At 38.8% G+C, this 17,258-nt stretch overlaps 1 protein-coding gene across 1 annotated transcript; it reads right to left on the bottom strand.

The window, feature by feature from the left end:
• Positions 1-805: 805 nt before the first annotated feature.
• ABCG5 (ATP binding cassette subfamily G member 5) lies at positions 806-17,243 on the bottom strand. The gene is made up of 13 exons (XM_057367659.1): positions 16,913-17,243; positions 16,193-16,314; positions 15,611-15,747; positions 15,295-15,393; positions 14,206-14,338; positions 12,701-12,840; positions 11,322-11,451; positions 8,583-8,796; positions 8,130-8,332; positions 7,171-7,309; positions 4,607-4,792; positions 2,839-2,951; positions 806-1,728 (listed from the first exon to the last, which is right to left on the bottom strand). The coding sequence occupies exons 1-13, from the start codon at positions 17,032-17,034 to the stop codon at positions 1,532-1,534; spliced, it is 1,935 nt and encodes a 644-aa protein (XP_057223642.1). The 5' UTR covers positions 17,035-17,243; the 3' UTR covers positions 806-1,531.
• Between the last annotated feature and the right edge of the window lie 15 nt (positions 17,244-17,258).

Raw genomic sequence — 17,258 nt, 5'->3', positions numbered from 1 at the left:
ATAATGTCACACAGACTTTAGAAGATGGATGTTACTGTCATATATTCAAATGCTAAGAAGTCAGTCTAATTAATTTGACAGATACTTGGTTAGTGCTGGAATTATTATTGATTCACATTCAGCCTAAGCTTGTGAAATCCTAGCCTAACCTAGGAATGGATTTTTGTCCATGCACACCTCCCTAGTGGAAGATGGACTGAGTGTTCTGACAATACACAAGACAATCCAGATTAAAGCCAGAGGTGTCTCGTGAGAGCTCAGACTTGTCAGTGAATGCCTGAACAGTCACTTGGCAAACCACATCAACCCTACATACACATAAAAATTGGAGAGACAAACTAATGTGGTATCTTTCCAGCTATTTAAAGCTATTTGTWATTTTTAACGTATTTGTTCACCAGATGTTTTTCTGATATAACATTTGTATCTCAGAATATTTTACATGAAGATATTAGAAAAACTTTTGGCCTCACACATTTAAGTGGAAATACTGTATTACCTTGAGGACTGGATTTTAAATTCTTTGTTATTAAGTGCCTCATCTCAAAACTATCACATAAAACTAGTTACATAATTACAGAATTTTAAGATACAAACATACTTACCTCCTTGGAGAAATCTCTCTCTCTGCAAAATCTAATTTCTTCACTGAACATGAAAATAAGATACAAAACTTAGGAACTCTGTGTCTGTTATGTTTTCAATTTTGAGAGGCCCAAGAGAGTAATTTCCAAAGATGAAAATGGCATTGCTTCTGACAAACAACTTTTATACTTTTTCCCTAGTTAAATGGACATTTTATTAAATAAAACCAAAATGTTATTAAACAAACTTTTTTTTTCCTTGTAATTCATAAACTGCTTCCAAAACAAGACTAGAACTTGACAATGAAAAGAAGAAATTGAAATAAATAACTGTTTTCACTGATTTATCATAATTTATAAGGCAAAAACATATTAGGCAACTTTGATACTGCTGCAAGATCYGTTCTGAGTGAGTAGCTACTGCTACTCATCTGTTGTATAGTGTGTACAAGATTGGAGTGACTTCTTGATTCTGTCTTGACATGTATTTGGTTTGTTTCCTTTCTAYGAATTCCTAAAATGGTACCAAAACAAGGCATAAATACAATTCTAGAAATGAGATTTACTAKCAGTTGTACCCATCTGCTTATTAGTAGTGGTTGAAAAACAAAATAGTGGGGAAAAAATCAGACCACCATTGCTAAGTTGTAAAAGAGTGTCAGTGACAGTTGACTAAATTAAATCAGAAAGTCCTTTAAAACATTAAATACTGTTGATTATGGCTGATCTGGAGAKCAGCCAGAGGAGAGGGRTGGGGAATATCAATATCAGGGATCACTTTCACTCTTAGGAGAACATTGGTTGTCAAGATGAAAACAAACATGAGAAGATGAATATGTTTTTAGATGTGTAATCACTTAAATTCTGTCTAAAATCCAACCATTTAAGCCTTTGACCATAATGAAGATACTAATGTAGTATTAGACATTGTTGGAATTGCTACCGTTTCATTGTCTGTCAATAATTCTTTCTCTTAATTTGAAGCTTATAATTGCTATGATGGCAAGTGCTGGTAGAAAAGCATAGAGTACAAGGAAATCGATGGTGAACCGGGACAATGCCCCAGGATAGCTTTTYTCAATGAACTGGACACCTTGGGAGAAAATACACGCAGCATTATTTGCAGTGGAACTGTTGGCTTCACCTGTCAAAAGAAACAAACAATTTCTTTTGTAGGTAAATCAGTAAAATTAAAACACAGACTCCAATCTCTAGCTCATGCATTTAATACACCTATCCTGAAATCATTTCAGTGAAGAGCCATACCCACAGCAGTATTTCTCATCATTTTGGAATACAACCAGACAAACCCTATGTTTCTGCAGTTAATCCATGACATACTTTATGAGGGAAAGAACAAAGGGTGACTAGGAGATCTCTTTTTTATTCATGCCAAACACAAATTTATGGCTTTCCAGACACATTCTCTGGAGGAGCCTCAAGAAGCAAGTTGCCCCACGTGGTAGACTTAAGAGTGCTCAYGTGTTGAGGACTCCAAAATTCAAGAAATGGTGACTCTCTGAAGGCACCGTAAAAATGAGGTGTTTATTGGTACTAACAGAGTCACGGATTTGTTGCTATCTATGAGAGGTGCAGGAGAGATTAATGGATAAAAAATACATAGYCTTGGAAAGGAGCACAGACACCTGGCTACAAAGCCCCAAATATCTTAGGGTAGGTCCAAAGCACTAAGTTTTACCCTCCTGATGTATTTTAGCTACTAACCCTGCCAATGTGATTGATTCTAATGTTTTGCTGGTTATCTTGCTCACAACCAGCCAAGCACATGCTGACAGACACAAGCAGCTCAATATACATCATGGAAAYACATTTGAACTGAAGCCTCTCCAATATTAGAGAGATATCTGGTTAGCTGTTTGTTACCTCTCAATACTCCCTACACAGATGCTTGATCTTAGATTGTGCAATTCTGTTGATGCTCTACTTGTGTAACATTGCTTCAAAAAAATTTCCAGCCTATTTTAATCCTAGCTTCCAAAATGCCCCCAAAGRGGGAATAAGAGAACAGGTGAAGAAGAGGAAGATGAAGAACTGGAAGAATGATAAATGGTTGGGACAAAAGAATCAAATTCTAGCTTGCTGATGTGGCATTACAGTCTTTACTAATTAATAAGCTCCTTTTAACCACTSAGAAGTTATCTTTGTTTTATGAGGATACATGTACATAGAAGGAAAATAAGCATCAACATCTCATTAAAATTTTTATAATGGACTTTTTTTTTTGAACACTTACCACATGTGAAGTTTAGGCCATAAAATTCATTGACTACAAGGACTTCACTGCTGTATTTTTGAAAGGTAAGAAAACTCAGTAGTTTAAAAGGTGTTGGCATTTCCTCAATGGTCCTTAAAGAAAAAGAAAAATTAAGCTGGCCTTTGCTCCATAGTAAGAGACTCWAAACAAGCTTATGTGGTTTGTAACCTGTGAGAAACAGTTCTTGTCTGTACCTTGTCTGTAGGATTTTCAAACACAAAGTCCATTTTTAGGGCTAAGTGATGAGRCAGCCATGAAGGCTGTCCCTTGACTTTGGTACAGTGTCATAATATTCAGCCCTGACTTGTTTATGGACAGTCACAAATAATTCTATGGTTGTTTGCTGTTCACATGGCAGTGATAAACTGAAAATGACAAGACCCAATATAAACCTTACTTGTATTGCTTCAAAAGTAARAAACCACCACCCCCTCAGTCCATCTTCAAAACTAAAGAAGACTGAATAGCWATTCATTGCAGCAATAATAACAAAACAAAAAATGAAGCAAAAATAATGAGAAGGAACATTTAACAAAACTGGGCAATTTCATCACTTAAAATACTTCAAGACTTTATAACTAAAGAACAACAAAACAATTAACAGGGACAAAAAAAAAAAAAAAGCAACCCAAGTCTCAATGCTATTGTTTACATCCTTCACTGCCTATGAAGATTAATAAAAAATATTCATAGTATTAATTAGCCATGCCTGTGCWGTAAAATAAGGTTAGAAACCACTCTAATGCTTTTAAAAGTTATCATTAAGGCATTAGACTAGGGTAGCAGGATTAACTGTCTTGTCACTATAAACACACATCTTCCTGAAATTAAGCAGGGACCAAATAATCAGACTTAACCCAGATTTATTTCATAAGTGTGGTCTGAGATCTACTTTAAATAGATAAAGCACCATYGATTTTGAGAAGATTCATATGGTTTTCTTGAGGACAACACCATCCATTGTTAGGTTTACTTCATTTTCATTGGGAGGGTCTCAGGTGACATATCCTACTTGCTCAACATGTTAAGAAAACTGCTTTTAACAATTACACATTTATTCTGGTATATTCCTCAAAAAACCCAGCAATTTCAGTATTGTCAAATACAAGGGCAAAACTGTTCAAACTTCATGCATTTATAATGCAAAATAATTTATTTGCACAGTAATAGAGCAAGTGGATCACAATTTTCCCACATATTTACTACACTACTAAATGATTTTTATAGATTTCAGTCTACACAGGCAGAAGAGGTGACTGAAAAGTACTGGCTAAACTGGATAATAATACTAGTTAAGACAGTTGAAAACTTTTTTTAAACCAACATTACCAATGTTTAATGTCTGATAAATTCCAGCAGTTACTAAAAGCTGTAGGAACAGGGGGTTTTGGTAGGCTCCTTAAATGAGGACAGCATTTCACACTGTAATGTCAGCATCAGTAAAAGAATTCATATGAACTAACAGATACTAATTCTTCAGTTTTATCTTCAATTTATTTGCAAAAACTGGAGGTAATATTCAGTATCTTTGTTGATATGTAAAGATATTAAGTGTCTGTTTTGTGTGTTTAGTACAAGGTCCAAAAAGATAGGTAGTTCTGCTTCTGAAGTAGCACAGCTGCTCTGGCTTTCCTTTCCATTGCTACCTGGGCATTACCAGATTTCTGCCATACCAACTGTCCTAGAAACCCTTCCACAGCTGGTTCATTTTAACAGTGCCACTGTAACAAATAAAAYTTTTTCCTACCTTACAAGTCCCGTTCCCACTATCACACCAGCTGAATTAAGCAGCACCACTCCACTTTGGACTATTTGTGGATTTTGAACTATGCCAAGTATAACAAGTGTTAGTAGTTCACCAATCATGTGAGATGCTAGGACAACAGCAAAGAAAATCCCAAATCTGGAAGCATCAGGATACAATCCTACAGTCCTGCACAAAGATGAGAAAAAAAAAAAAAAAAGTTTAAAACACAAATTTTGGGTATTAAAGTTGGAAAAGTAGCTTTTACTTTTGTTTCTGTTTGGGTTTTTTCCAGTTACAGGTCATTAAGTGAAGCGTTTATGCCTTAATCCTCAGTATATTGTTTGGAATCTTAACACAATGGGCACCCATTTACTATCACGATGTAAGCGCACGTACATGAGGTTTTTCCATCTAGATTAAAGAGGGTTATGCAAAGATAACTGTTGTAGAAGTTGTTGTTTCAAGACAATCACCATGTTTTTTCAATTCCTTAAACTAACATGCTGCCTCTTGTAGAATCTTTGCAGTGGGAGTTATTCATGTAGGTCACATATTTAAAGAACATCTTTATGCAGGTAATTAACAATGGGATTCTGCCCTTCTGATACTGCGCAAGSAAATATAAGTACAATATACTCAATTAAATTAAAAACTAATTGAATTCACCACCCATGTAATTCATACAAATGCAATTTCCTCCATACTCTTGCATTCTTTATTGAAACATACTGTTCCTAGTTTTCCCCTAGCTGACCCAAGGGAAAGAGTCCTCMCAATCTGTACTAAAGATTAAAAAGTTAAGAAAGGCCAGCAACTGCTTGGCAAACTTAATTCAGCCTTATAGTGTATGTGACAGATGAYAAAACCTTTTACTACATTGTGACATATTACTCTTTTTCCAAAATACCTCAYACCACAATGGCCTCACACTAGGTGCAAAATGCATGCTTTGCTTAGCTAACAGGAAGTAATTCGACATTTCATTTCCTTTTTTTTTGTTGCTCAATACAAGAGCAACATGTCTCTTTTCTTTTAAATCCACCATGTTTGAATATGGTCTTAAAATAGAAGTATCAATTTTATCACAGACTTTCCAGTAGTGTTTTTGTAACACCAGAATGACTTATAAATAGTTGTATGAACATTGACTCTTCAAGTATTAAACACTCAGTGAGCTATCAGGTATTTAACAACCTTTAAGTTGCTGCAGAAGAAACAGCTTTCCAAAGTCCTAGAGGAAAAGTATCACTTTCCCTAAGCTGCTCTAATACTTTACACAGAGCTATGGAGACACACAGACTAGTAAATCTGGGGTACAAGCAGAACAGAAGAAAACCTAAAAAAATTTAAAAACCCAGCTCAAAGAGAGAATATTACAGCAATAAAATAACAGCATGATGTGAACTGTTAGAACATTTCCCAAAGGTACCTTTAGCTAGGAAAATCTGCACAGACAGTACATTTACTTGATTGCAAAAGAGGCTTTATTTGATCTTGGCCAGACCTGCTTTGTGTCCGATCAGGTAAGAGTTTGGGTCTGCATGACCCAACTATCTGACCCTACAAGCACAAACTCAATGAGAAATAGCTTGTAAGAACACATGGCAGAGACTGTCAAAGCTTCTCAAAAAATYAGTCCATCCAGGAAAATTCAGTCCTGCACAGATAAAATTGTCAAAATTTCATCCAGAAACTGCTTGCCCTAAGAGGTCTAAGAACATTGTGAAATCACTTTGACACATCACTGATGGCTTCCAAACAACCACAATATTGGAAAGATAATACCTGTAAATATTATCCATTAACTGGAGCCACACTATTTATTGTTGATTGTATTYGAGCCAACCAAAGCATGGGGGCAAAGTCTCTGCCCACACAAATTTCCTGTTAAAGAGGGAGCATGTTACTGAGCCTGGAAATCTGCTTTCCAAATGGCTGTTTCCTCAGCAGCCAGTTCAGCAGCAGTCACAAACACAAGGTGAGCACAGCACTTAGTGGGCACATTTCACCATAGACTGCTGTCTGATTGCAAATATCCCAGGAAAACAAAAATTAAATTTGGTGCACTAGACATCTCTCATAATTAGAAAAGAATGAAGGACAGAAATTGCWGCCTTTCTCTGGGGGGTGTAAGAGAGGGATCCAGATTTCATCACTTCCATATACTGTAGCTAAACCAGTGTACCAGGACATAAAAGTTTTGTAACTGTCACATACCTACAAGTTTTTCTTTCYTTTTTTGAATTTCCTATCTTTCCATATGCAATGTAATGTAAAATGACACTTCCTGCTTTCGTCATGACACAAGAATCATAACTGTCCCAGGTCCATTAAAATTTTCTGAGTTACCTAGAGAACTGGTGATTTACTTTCTCTGAAAGTTCTGTTTTCAGCTCTGCCTGAAAGAGAAGGGCTAAATTTGTGTCATCTTTCTTTACACTTTCTTYGTAATCATTCAGAGAGACAATGGCATGAAGCCATGCCAGGAGGCCTTTTGCTGACATGGTAATTGACACTGGAAACAAAAAGAAAATGACAATCCAACAGCTGCTACRAATGCTTACCAGTATATAAAGACGCTGAAAATGGCCACGCTGAAGACACTGAAGGGCAGGAAATGTACTATATAAGCTACAAGCATTTGCCATTTCTTATACAAGCCATCTTTACTTTCTTGGTCACTGATGGCACGTAGAGGTGGGACTGAATTAAATATATAAGAAATAAATTAAATTACCATTAAATAGAGAGAGCAAGACTTGTTGCTAGCAGTAATGATCTGAGAACAAAGACAACTTCGAGAACAGATTAGAAACATTCTGCCTAGACCATTCTGATCACTTTTCCCCCCTCCATAAATGCAAAGCATGTTCCCTGCAGATTGCAAATATTGGTAAGCTTAATGAAAGAGGCCTAACTTAACAGCATGCAGGACAGCCTTCTCTTTTTGCACATACAAATTAAAGAATTAAGAAGCTTCTGTCACTGGCTAATTTATCAAGGTGCTCTGATTTCAAGCTGATGACAGCAGTGTACATTCCCTACATGAGCAAAACAGTTTTTAGGGCTGTAAATCGAAACAACTATTGCTCTCAGTATGGCACCTGTAAGAGAAAAACCCTTGCAATCATCATATAATAGTCATAAATCCAATTATGCTTGATTGCTGTCAAAGCTATTTTGTATTTCCATCCTTTCCATGTGTTTGATTTCAARTTCACTTAGACGTTAACTAGACCTAGATTTTTGTCTTGCCTATAAAATGCAACACACAGGCAAATCTTTTGCACTGTTTAGAATAAAGCCTTCATAGAAGGCCAGCTGTAAAAAAAGAAAGGAAGGGAGGGATCAGGGCATATTCCTTTGAATTCCATCAAATTTCATGCTTCTGTATCAACTCTTAACATTACCTACAACAGTGAAGATCCTTTAAATTACTATCTTCAAAAAAAACACTGTTTCTTATTTAAGACAGAGTGGCAGCAATACCTGCTGCTGCACATAAGACAGGACAGAAACTCACACAGGGCCACAGCATTGAGCATCCCTGTGTAGGGGGGGGCACTCACGCACTGGTAGATAAGCCCCACGCGGTCCTGCACGGCTACTTGGGCGTCATTCCTTAGTCTAAGAAGGAAAACGGCTATGAACAAGCTAAATAACAGGTTCTGGAGGAGACGCATGATGATGCCCATCTTATCTCTGGAGAAATTTCTCGTTGCTCTCCTGATAATGAAAGAAAACAGCAACAAAAGATTTGTTAGATACAACTGACCACAGGTTGGTAGGGTATTTAGCTTTGAACAAATCTTAGATACACAGTGTCCACAAAGAGCTAATATATTTAAAAAGACAGGGACAAGTACAATGGGAGATCAAAACTACCAAGGAAGTGCATCTATACATGGAGATAAAACCTGAAAGATTAGTGGAAAAGAAAAGAAACAGCTTTAAAAAAGGGGAAAAAACATCTTACCGTAAAAGAATCAGTATTTGGTAAAAGCCACTGGGTGAGTCTTTGTTTTTGAATGGAATTGGTGGCAGCTCCTTCATACACTTTGTTTTTTCAATGGCTGCCAGTGCTTTGCTAAAGATCTCCGAGTTTCTGTAGGCTGATACAAATTCCTGAACCCTACTGTAGGTTTCAAGTTCGCGTTCCTTGCTTCGGGTGTCCACAGATGTCAGATCCACTGTAAAATGATGAAGTTTTACTCTATATTCACATCACTTTCCCTTCCTATCTTTTCCCTCCTCACAACAAACTTCTTGTCTCCATTCTAAAATCTATGAAGATTAAAAGGTCCATTGAAAATATTCAAGGGCTCTTTTAATCTTCTCTTTGTTAGATACAGCATGAATGAGTAACTTTGCAACCACAACAAATCTRTTTTTTGTGACCTCTGTAGGATCCTGGAATTCAGGTCCTTGATCTGGAAATGCAAGGCCTGAATGCCATGCCATGGTCTAGTCAGACCATTAGCATTCTCCTTGCAGCACASAGATGTCAAGAGCAAGACAAGGCACAGAGGTTGAAGATTTATGAAGAGATGACTTTCTGGTTGTGCATTTCTCAGGTTTTCAAGCAAATGCTCAGACATGGCTCCATGGTTCCCTCTTGTCCTCTACCTGCTCCTCCATAACTGTGGAGCTGYATTTTTTTGTTAGTGTGAACTCACGCTGCAGAGACACTGCTCTTCTCTACTTGAGCTGTTAATGCATTGTTGCACTGGGTTTCACCTACCTCCTACACAGACATAATTCTCTTTTAATGTGAAGTTAGAGGATGTTCACCAGGCCATACTCCCTTAGCAGGCTCAGCCCAAGCTGAAGGAAAYATTACTGGCTGCCAGGGAACTTAGGAGAACTATATACTTCACAGAGTTAATGCTCCTTTCTACCAAGTCCACCTAAACTTATTCCTGACACCAGCAAYGCTTCTGTTGGCAGATAGGAAATTTGTGTGTTTAATTTTAACAAGTCATACAGATTCAGTAATAGTGCTAAAACACCTTCGAAATTTCCCTTTTCCCTACCAGCAATGAATTACCCAAAGTTTCAAAAAGTGGATTGTTGTTCCCAGGAGTATTAGTTCTTACCCCATTTTATATTACTTTTCTACATGTGGTAAGATGTCTTCATTACTTATTTATTCCTAAGGTTTCTCTCATCCTTAGATTTCAGTTTTGCAATGTTCTGTTCAACTTCAAAACACAAATTCAACAAAAGAAAAGGGGGCATTGTCCAAGATTCTTAATTTGTCCTCAAAACCTCAATTAAGTTTATGAATAGTTCCCTGGTGTTGTAATAGCTGGAAATCAGCAGAATTGTCTTTAATGGTAAACATGTCTCAAATGACGAACATCCAAAATGCAGATACRCTTTTTTAAACTTGGCTAGTATGACTTGCTAGAAGTCACACAGAAAATAAATGGCAACTGAGTGCTCCTTAAAAGAACTGTAACACTGACTACTAACTAGACCAAATAGTTAATGCCTACCACGCTTTAGTACTTTTTATAAACAAGTAATATTTCAGCAATATTCACACTCAATACACAGGATCTATTTTCCTCTGCTGCTGGTGTAAATGATATCAGAATCTGTGCCTTCATTCACATCAAATCGCACAAAAAATATAAACTACCAATTTTCAAAAGACTAAATATTCTGATGATTTCTTACTCTAAACTGTATTTTTTCCCTTTCTTGTCACATTCAAAGGTTGACATCTGAAGAATGCAGTACTCTCTTTACCAAGCTTTTTTAAAAGTGGGTCTAAATCTCAAATCATCTATGCTTTTCAAGACTATTCAAATTCATGAAGGCAAAATTATCCTCACTGTCATACCAGTATTTTCAGCTTTATCCCATTCCAACTTCATGTCAACAACCATCCTCTCAAATGAGTTTAGAATGCCATCTAGACAATAGGAAAACACTGCCTGCTCTGAATGCAGCTATTTGCATTGGTCAAAGTCCCTGATTAGTTCTCAGCTAGTATTTCCAGAAATTAACCTACCTGGTGGGTAGGCTTTAAAAAGYGTCATATACATGTATGCCTGTGTGTACACATACAAACGCACCCACATTCTCTTCAAATCCATGCCTGTATGGATCATGGATGTCCTGAAGCAAAATCAAGCCTCATCTCCAAAGTCTTATGCTGACCTTTATTTTTTCATCCTGAACTGGCAAAACAACACTCTCAATCTATGCCAACCGCTTGCTGTCATCATCTCCTGAAGCATCCATATGTTCTGTTCCAATAGTTCACCCTCCCCAAACTTTCAGAAACATCAAACTCACAATTCCTGGAAACTGATACCTCAAGTCACCCCTTTTTTATTCTACATTTATCCTTCTCTCCATGCAACAACTCTCTTCAGTTGCTTGGCATCACAGAGTCCATTAGAGCATGGGATTTCCCACAGTTTTGGAATCAAATTTATTTTCCATCATCCAGTGCACAGACACAAGGAAATGCCATCAGGAATTCACAGCTTTCAAGAAGCTGAGATTCCTTTTTTATTGGCAGTTTGACCCATCACTGCAAATTTGGTTATCTTAAATAGTCATTGAGGGCAACATGCCCTCTCTCTGAGCTAAGAATAATTAAAATTCAGAGCAGAATCCGAACACATTTCTATCTCTGGAAAAACATTTAACTTGGGGAAGAAAACAAATCGTTTTACCAAAACAACTTAGATGAACTTACCATAGAAGTCAAAAGGATTTGATTGTTCAGGACAAGAATACCCACAGCCACTAAAAAATGTGATCATTTCCATAGGGTTCCCACAGAAAACCATTTCTCCAAAGCTCATGATGGCTATTTTATCAAATAACTGTTGGGGGGAAATGAATAAATTAGCAGTATGCATGAAGAACCACAGAATATGCTGACTTGGAAGGAACTCAAAAGGATCATCCAGTCCAATTCCTGGCCCTGCACAAGACACCCCAAAAGTCACACCATGTGCCTGAAAGTATTGTCCAAAAGCTTCCTGAACTCTGTCAGACTTGGTGCTGTGACCACATCCCTGGGGATCCTGTTCCCAACCACCTCTGTGTTAAAAATATTTTTCCAATTTCCAATCTAAAACTCCACTGAAACACTTCAGGCCATTCCCTCCGGTCCTGTCACTGGTCCCCACAGAGATCAGATCAGGAGTGCATTAATTCTTGAGTACAGCTACTGTCTTGGTACTAGAAATGCTTTGATGGGAAAAATAGTTTTGACACATTCAAACTTCCTTACTGTATTTCTCTCAAAGGAAGTTTGTCTTTTCTTTCACTCCTCTCCTTGGTGGTTATACAAAATGACATATCTTTAAGCTTAGTGGTTCTCAAAACTGTCAATGACAGCAGCATACAGAGGTAAACCACAAAAAGGAATGTGGCTTTCTGACTTCACTTCTAATGCACCTTCACTTACTGACTAACTCCATTAGGTGCTTAATAGCCCCAATCTGTAAAAACCCCAAATTGYTGACAAGATTATCCTGAAGTGCTTAAGGACTTTACCAGCTCCTCTCTTCAGGTGAACATTTGCCAGGGCAAGTTCCCATCAGCTATGATCCATATTCTCAAGACACCAGGACTGCTCTCRGAGCAGAAAAGCACTATTGCTCCCCTCTGGCTCCATTTACACTCCGTTCAGTATGCCAGTGAAGAGGAGKTTTGCATTCATGTGGTGGGTGGTGGGTGTGTCAGAAGAGCAAATGAGAAACAGTAATGGAAAGGCAGAAATGCTCTCCTCAGCCCCAAACCTGCAAGGAAGGGCTGCCCCAGCATGTGACCAAGGTGTACCCACATGCCTTGTCATGGCTTCTCCCAGTAGTTTTAGTTTGGGTAGTTGCATAACACAAGGGTTAGGCATACAGTCAGAATCCATACTATTTTCACAGGGCAATGTGTGTCCCAAAGTGCCCTGTGACAAGCACAAGGTCAGASCTGCAAAGTTCAAGAGAAGCCTCTAATTAAGCAAAGGGAAGGAAAAGAGGCAGCTATACTGGATCTTCTACTTCCATCCTGAAAAGAACCTAGGCACTAAAAAGCCAGGTAGAAAAGCCAATAAYGAGTGATATCATTTACCTTGAAAAGTTCTGAGCGAGGCTGATGAATGGTAAGGATCACAATCCTATCCCTGTGAGCAAGCTCTGAGAGAAGCAGGACAAGCTGGTTTGCAGTCAGGCAGTCCAGCCCTGTCGTTGGTTCATCAAGTAGCATGACCTCTGCCAAACAACAAGGAATAGCTTTAAAATTAAGGTAAACAAGGAGAAAATGGTATAGCTTCTACCTCTAAAGCCAATTTGGTAAATAATATAGAAATCACTTTTACAGGTAAAGTTCCACATGTGAGGCAAAGTATGCATAGATATTGCCATGACACAATCTTTCAGTTTTAGTTAGTTTCAGTAGTTCAGTTTCAATAACTAGAAATAAGGACAATAAAAAACAAAACATGCAGAGCATACTACTTCTTTTTCTAAATTCATGTGAAATCTGAAAATTACCAAAATAGACTTGATATATAAACCTGCTTCTAAGAATAATAATGAAAAATTTCAGCATGAAATTGTAAATATAAGTGACAAAATTAATTAAAATTTAATTCTGAATTAAATTTATATATACACAGAGAATTTGTCAAGAACAAACTAAGAGTTGTTAAAATGTAGCATATATAATTCCATAGATTCAAGCAGAACAAGTTACTGCATTTTCTTCATTATTTTATTGCACATGAAAATGAAAAACTTGTAACYAAATCCATTATTTTTATACAGATGAGACACAGCACAGGGTCTGTGCACAGCACAAGTCCAACTTTGATCAGGGTGCAAGGGGAGGAGAGTTTTCACTACAGGTTTACCTACACAGAATTACTATAGTGTTCACGACAGAGTTTAGTGATGTCCTGAGCAACACCACCACCAAATGAACTCTGCAGGAGTCACCAGTAGCAGTGATGTACCTCACTATCTGTGCTATTTAAGTGCTCCTCCCTGCCTGATACGTGGCTGTAGCACATCCACATGGCTACAAGGACTCCACCATCCAATACATTTGTGCCGTACATTCATTCCATGAGATTCTGGCATCTTCAAGATACTCTCTCAAAACTGACAGGTTTTTTTCCCATGCATAATCCTTCCACAGTTACTCAGCTTTGATTTCCATTAATTGGAATTTTTTGCCTCTGGAACATACATGACACTCACACATATGTAGCTACTCAACTACAAGACTCAGTGCTTGCACATGCATGGCTCTAATGTACTMAAAAATGATAAATTAATGGGCCACAGTCAACATTTGGGAAGAGTGGACCCAGAAAGACTTAAAATAGATAAATCTGAATCTAAACCTATGTTCACTCCCTAAGATTTTTAATTGTCTGCTTTCCAAGATCAACTAACAGATCAATGGCAGATCTCAGTTACTGTTTATCCTTTTCTGTCATTGCCAGACTGGCTTCTGCTGAATTAAAGAATGCAAATGCTTTTGCATTTTACAGTGGTTTATGGAGGTCTGTGGTAGGAGCACAAAGTGACACAGCCGTGTTTTATTTTGAAAATCCATGCAGTGGTACTTACTGGGATCTTGTAAAAGCTGGGCTGCAACTGATACCCGACGCCTCTCACCGCCAGAAATTCCTACGACATTGTGACTTCCAATTATTTTGTCAGCAATATGGCTGAGACTCAGCTCAGCCATTACTGCATCAACCTGAAAAATAATTACAATTTCTGAAGTCCAACTCAGATACCTGTATGCTATGGTAAAAAACAGGGGGGAAGAAACCCCATAATTTTAAGTTATAACTTTACCAATATCCTACTTGTATCCATTCTATTTGGAAGGTATCTGGCCTAATTTCTATTTGATTACTTTTAATATAATATTTAAATTATTTGTTAGGTTTTATTTTCATGTATTCATGAAATGAGTAAATTTTAGTTTCACTTGACATTAAGAGGTGAAGAGTTCAGAGGTGGGACTAGAAGTGAAGGTATGAGGCTGCTCTAGCAGCTGCTCTAGCTTCCAAAATCAGGGAGCAGGAAGGAACATCAATTCTGGGAATGTATGAAGTACTGAGTGGAAGACTGGTGAAGAGAGAAGACAGAAAGCAAGACCCTCTGGTCAGGAATACCTAATTTTACTTTCAATGGACTTCTAAAAGAGCCACACACCTATTTTATCAAGAAAGTAGCTTATGGGAGCTTATTAAACCAGCGCTTTTTTGAGCTGTGGTKGTTAGTGAGAGGCATCGTACTGTCTCAGGAGACACAGTGGTGTCAAAATTAGTTCTGCTGCCCATGAGACTTGGCACACATGGCCCTAAATACTCCAAAGAACTGTGTTTCCCACCTGGAGAAGGGGAACCGACCTCAATACCAAGAGCAGCATCTCCTGCAGCAGTAACTGCTGCAGCTTTGGGTGAGAGGGTTGGTTTTGTCCCAACATTATGGTGATCCATCCCCTGGGGCACCTGCACAAGCTCCTTGAAGAGGTGGGACCACCAGAGAGCTTGTGTCCTCAGCAGKAGGATCTCTCCCCATGTGCAGAATGAGGATTATAAAACCTCAAACATAAAACACAGCCATAGATGGAAAGTGCAGGTGGGGAAAASCATTACATGACATCATGTCTGCCTTTCTGGGGAAAGACTGTRAAATACAGACCTTCTTTTTGATGGAGGTGTTGGAGCATTTCTTAAGAGTTAGTAAAGCTGTGTAGGTCAAAGACTCCTGTATGGTTAGAAAGCTTAACAAAGTGTCACTCTGAAAAAGAAGTGAAGAGGAAGAAGCAGTTAGCCCTGTAGTAATTAAAATTTTGTGCCCCTGTTCATGCAAACTTAACTCATTCATACAGTTTATAAACTCATTAGTCCCAAATTTACTAGTAAAATCACATTCACATTCCACTACTCCATTACACTAGTAACTTTTTCTACACAAAAGGAAGTACAGTACCCAAAAAATAAATGTAGAAATCAACCTGTGGCACGTAAGAGAAGCAATCTCTGAACTGCTCCCTCTTCAGCTGATGTCCATTCACATACACTTCTCCAAAGAAGTTGTCTTTATGTCCCAGTCTTCCTGATATTGCATCCAGAAGTGTTGTTTTCCCAGATCCTTTAAAACAAAAGAAATTAATCATGTGATGAGATTAATTTTGTGATTCCAAAAGTAGTACCCTGACTTGGATGGACACATATGAAAAGAAGAAAGTTGGCTTTTTTCTCAATAACTTTAAAATAATAGGCCCTGAAAATGAAGCTAATTAAGGGAAAGTAAATGGGAAAACTAGCATGCAAATTAGCATTTAATTAATACAAATTCACACTTTGCAGTGAAACATTTGAGTTTTGAAGTAACCTTGTCTGTTATTGAAGTTGTAATTGTTAGTTAGATGACAGAAGACTTAACTCTGAAAACCAAGCACCACKTTTATAAAGCAGAATTTAAAATCAGCCACAATTTCATTATTTAAAGCACAGATCTGTCACATTCATGTCACTGTGAAAGTTGCCGGTATTAGCTCTGATGTTACTTCTTTTAAAGTACTGGAACAACTTACCAGAATTTCCTAAAATCCCCATAATCTGGCCACTCTCTATGTGAAATGAAACATCCTTAAGTATTTGCCGGGTCCATTTTTTACAATATAAGGAAAAGTTCCACCATGGGCCAACACGCTCTCTTGTAAAACAAACACCAATAAAAGATTAGAGAGAGAATATGTAAAAATTTARTATAAAGCAAATGAATGGCTTATAGCTACTTGCATGTGGGATGGGAGCTGCAATGATTTTAAAATACGGAAAAATAAAAGGCCTTCCCCCGTTACCCCTTCCCCTGCTCAGGCATTTAACTTTGGCATTATCTGGAAGATAAAAGTAGATCTGAGCTCATTTTTCACAATGATTGCTAAGAGGCTTTCGGASTACAACCAAAAGGGCAAACATGAAMTGTGGCTTTATTTGCTGATGGTGTTTGCCAGCCATTAATCCACCTGCCCCTTTCCTTAAGGCCTCGCTTTATCCCTCTGGCAACAGTAAGAAAAGCAGCGGGAAAGGGCACAATGTTTGGAAATCTCCTCTAAAGCAAGTCCTTCAGACACGCGTGAAGGAGACCCGGGGAGCCTCCGGAGAGCTGTGCCCTGAGCCGTGAGGCGGGCCTGGCTCCATCCCTCCAGCCGGGCCGGCCTGCAGCCAAGCCAGARCCCCCGGAGCCAGCCCCGCTCCCTCAGGCCCTGGCGGAGGAGCAGGGACCCTCCAGAGCGCCCTCCCCGCCCCACCTGATGGTGTAGGAGACGCCCTGGACGCTGATGCTGTCGGGGGGCTGTCCCGCCGCCTTCGCCTCGCCCGTGTGCCCGATGCCGMCGCTCTTCTCCAGGGTGGGAGATGCTCTGGCCGACATCCTCGGGGGCCGGGGCTCCGCAAGCTCGCCGTGTTCCTCCCGCTGCTGGCCGGCTGCCTGGCACCGCCACGGCCAGCGCCACCACCGTGCCTGCCCCGGCACCGCGCTGGGGCGGCTCCCCCTGGCCCGGGTCACAGCAGGTCGCTGCCCCCGGCACTTGCCACCTCAAAGAAAACAGAGGGGCTCCCTGTTCTTTCTTTTTCCGGAGAACAACTGATCAGCGA

This window comes from Malurus melanocephalus, unplaced genomic scaffold (assembly GCF_030028575.1).
Source record: "Malurus melanocephalus ecotype Western Australia unplaced genomic scaffold, MMel_1.1 scaffold_82, whole genome shotgun sequence".
NCBI lineage: Eukaryota > Metazoa > Chordata > Aves > Passeriformes > Maluridae > Malurus > Malurus melanocephalus.
The sequence above is the reverse complement of the archived record's forward strand: the minus strand, read 5'-3'. Positions and strand labels throughout refer to the sequence as shown.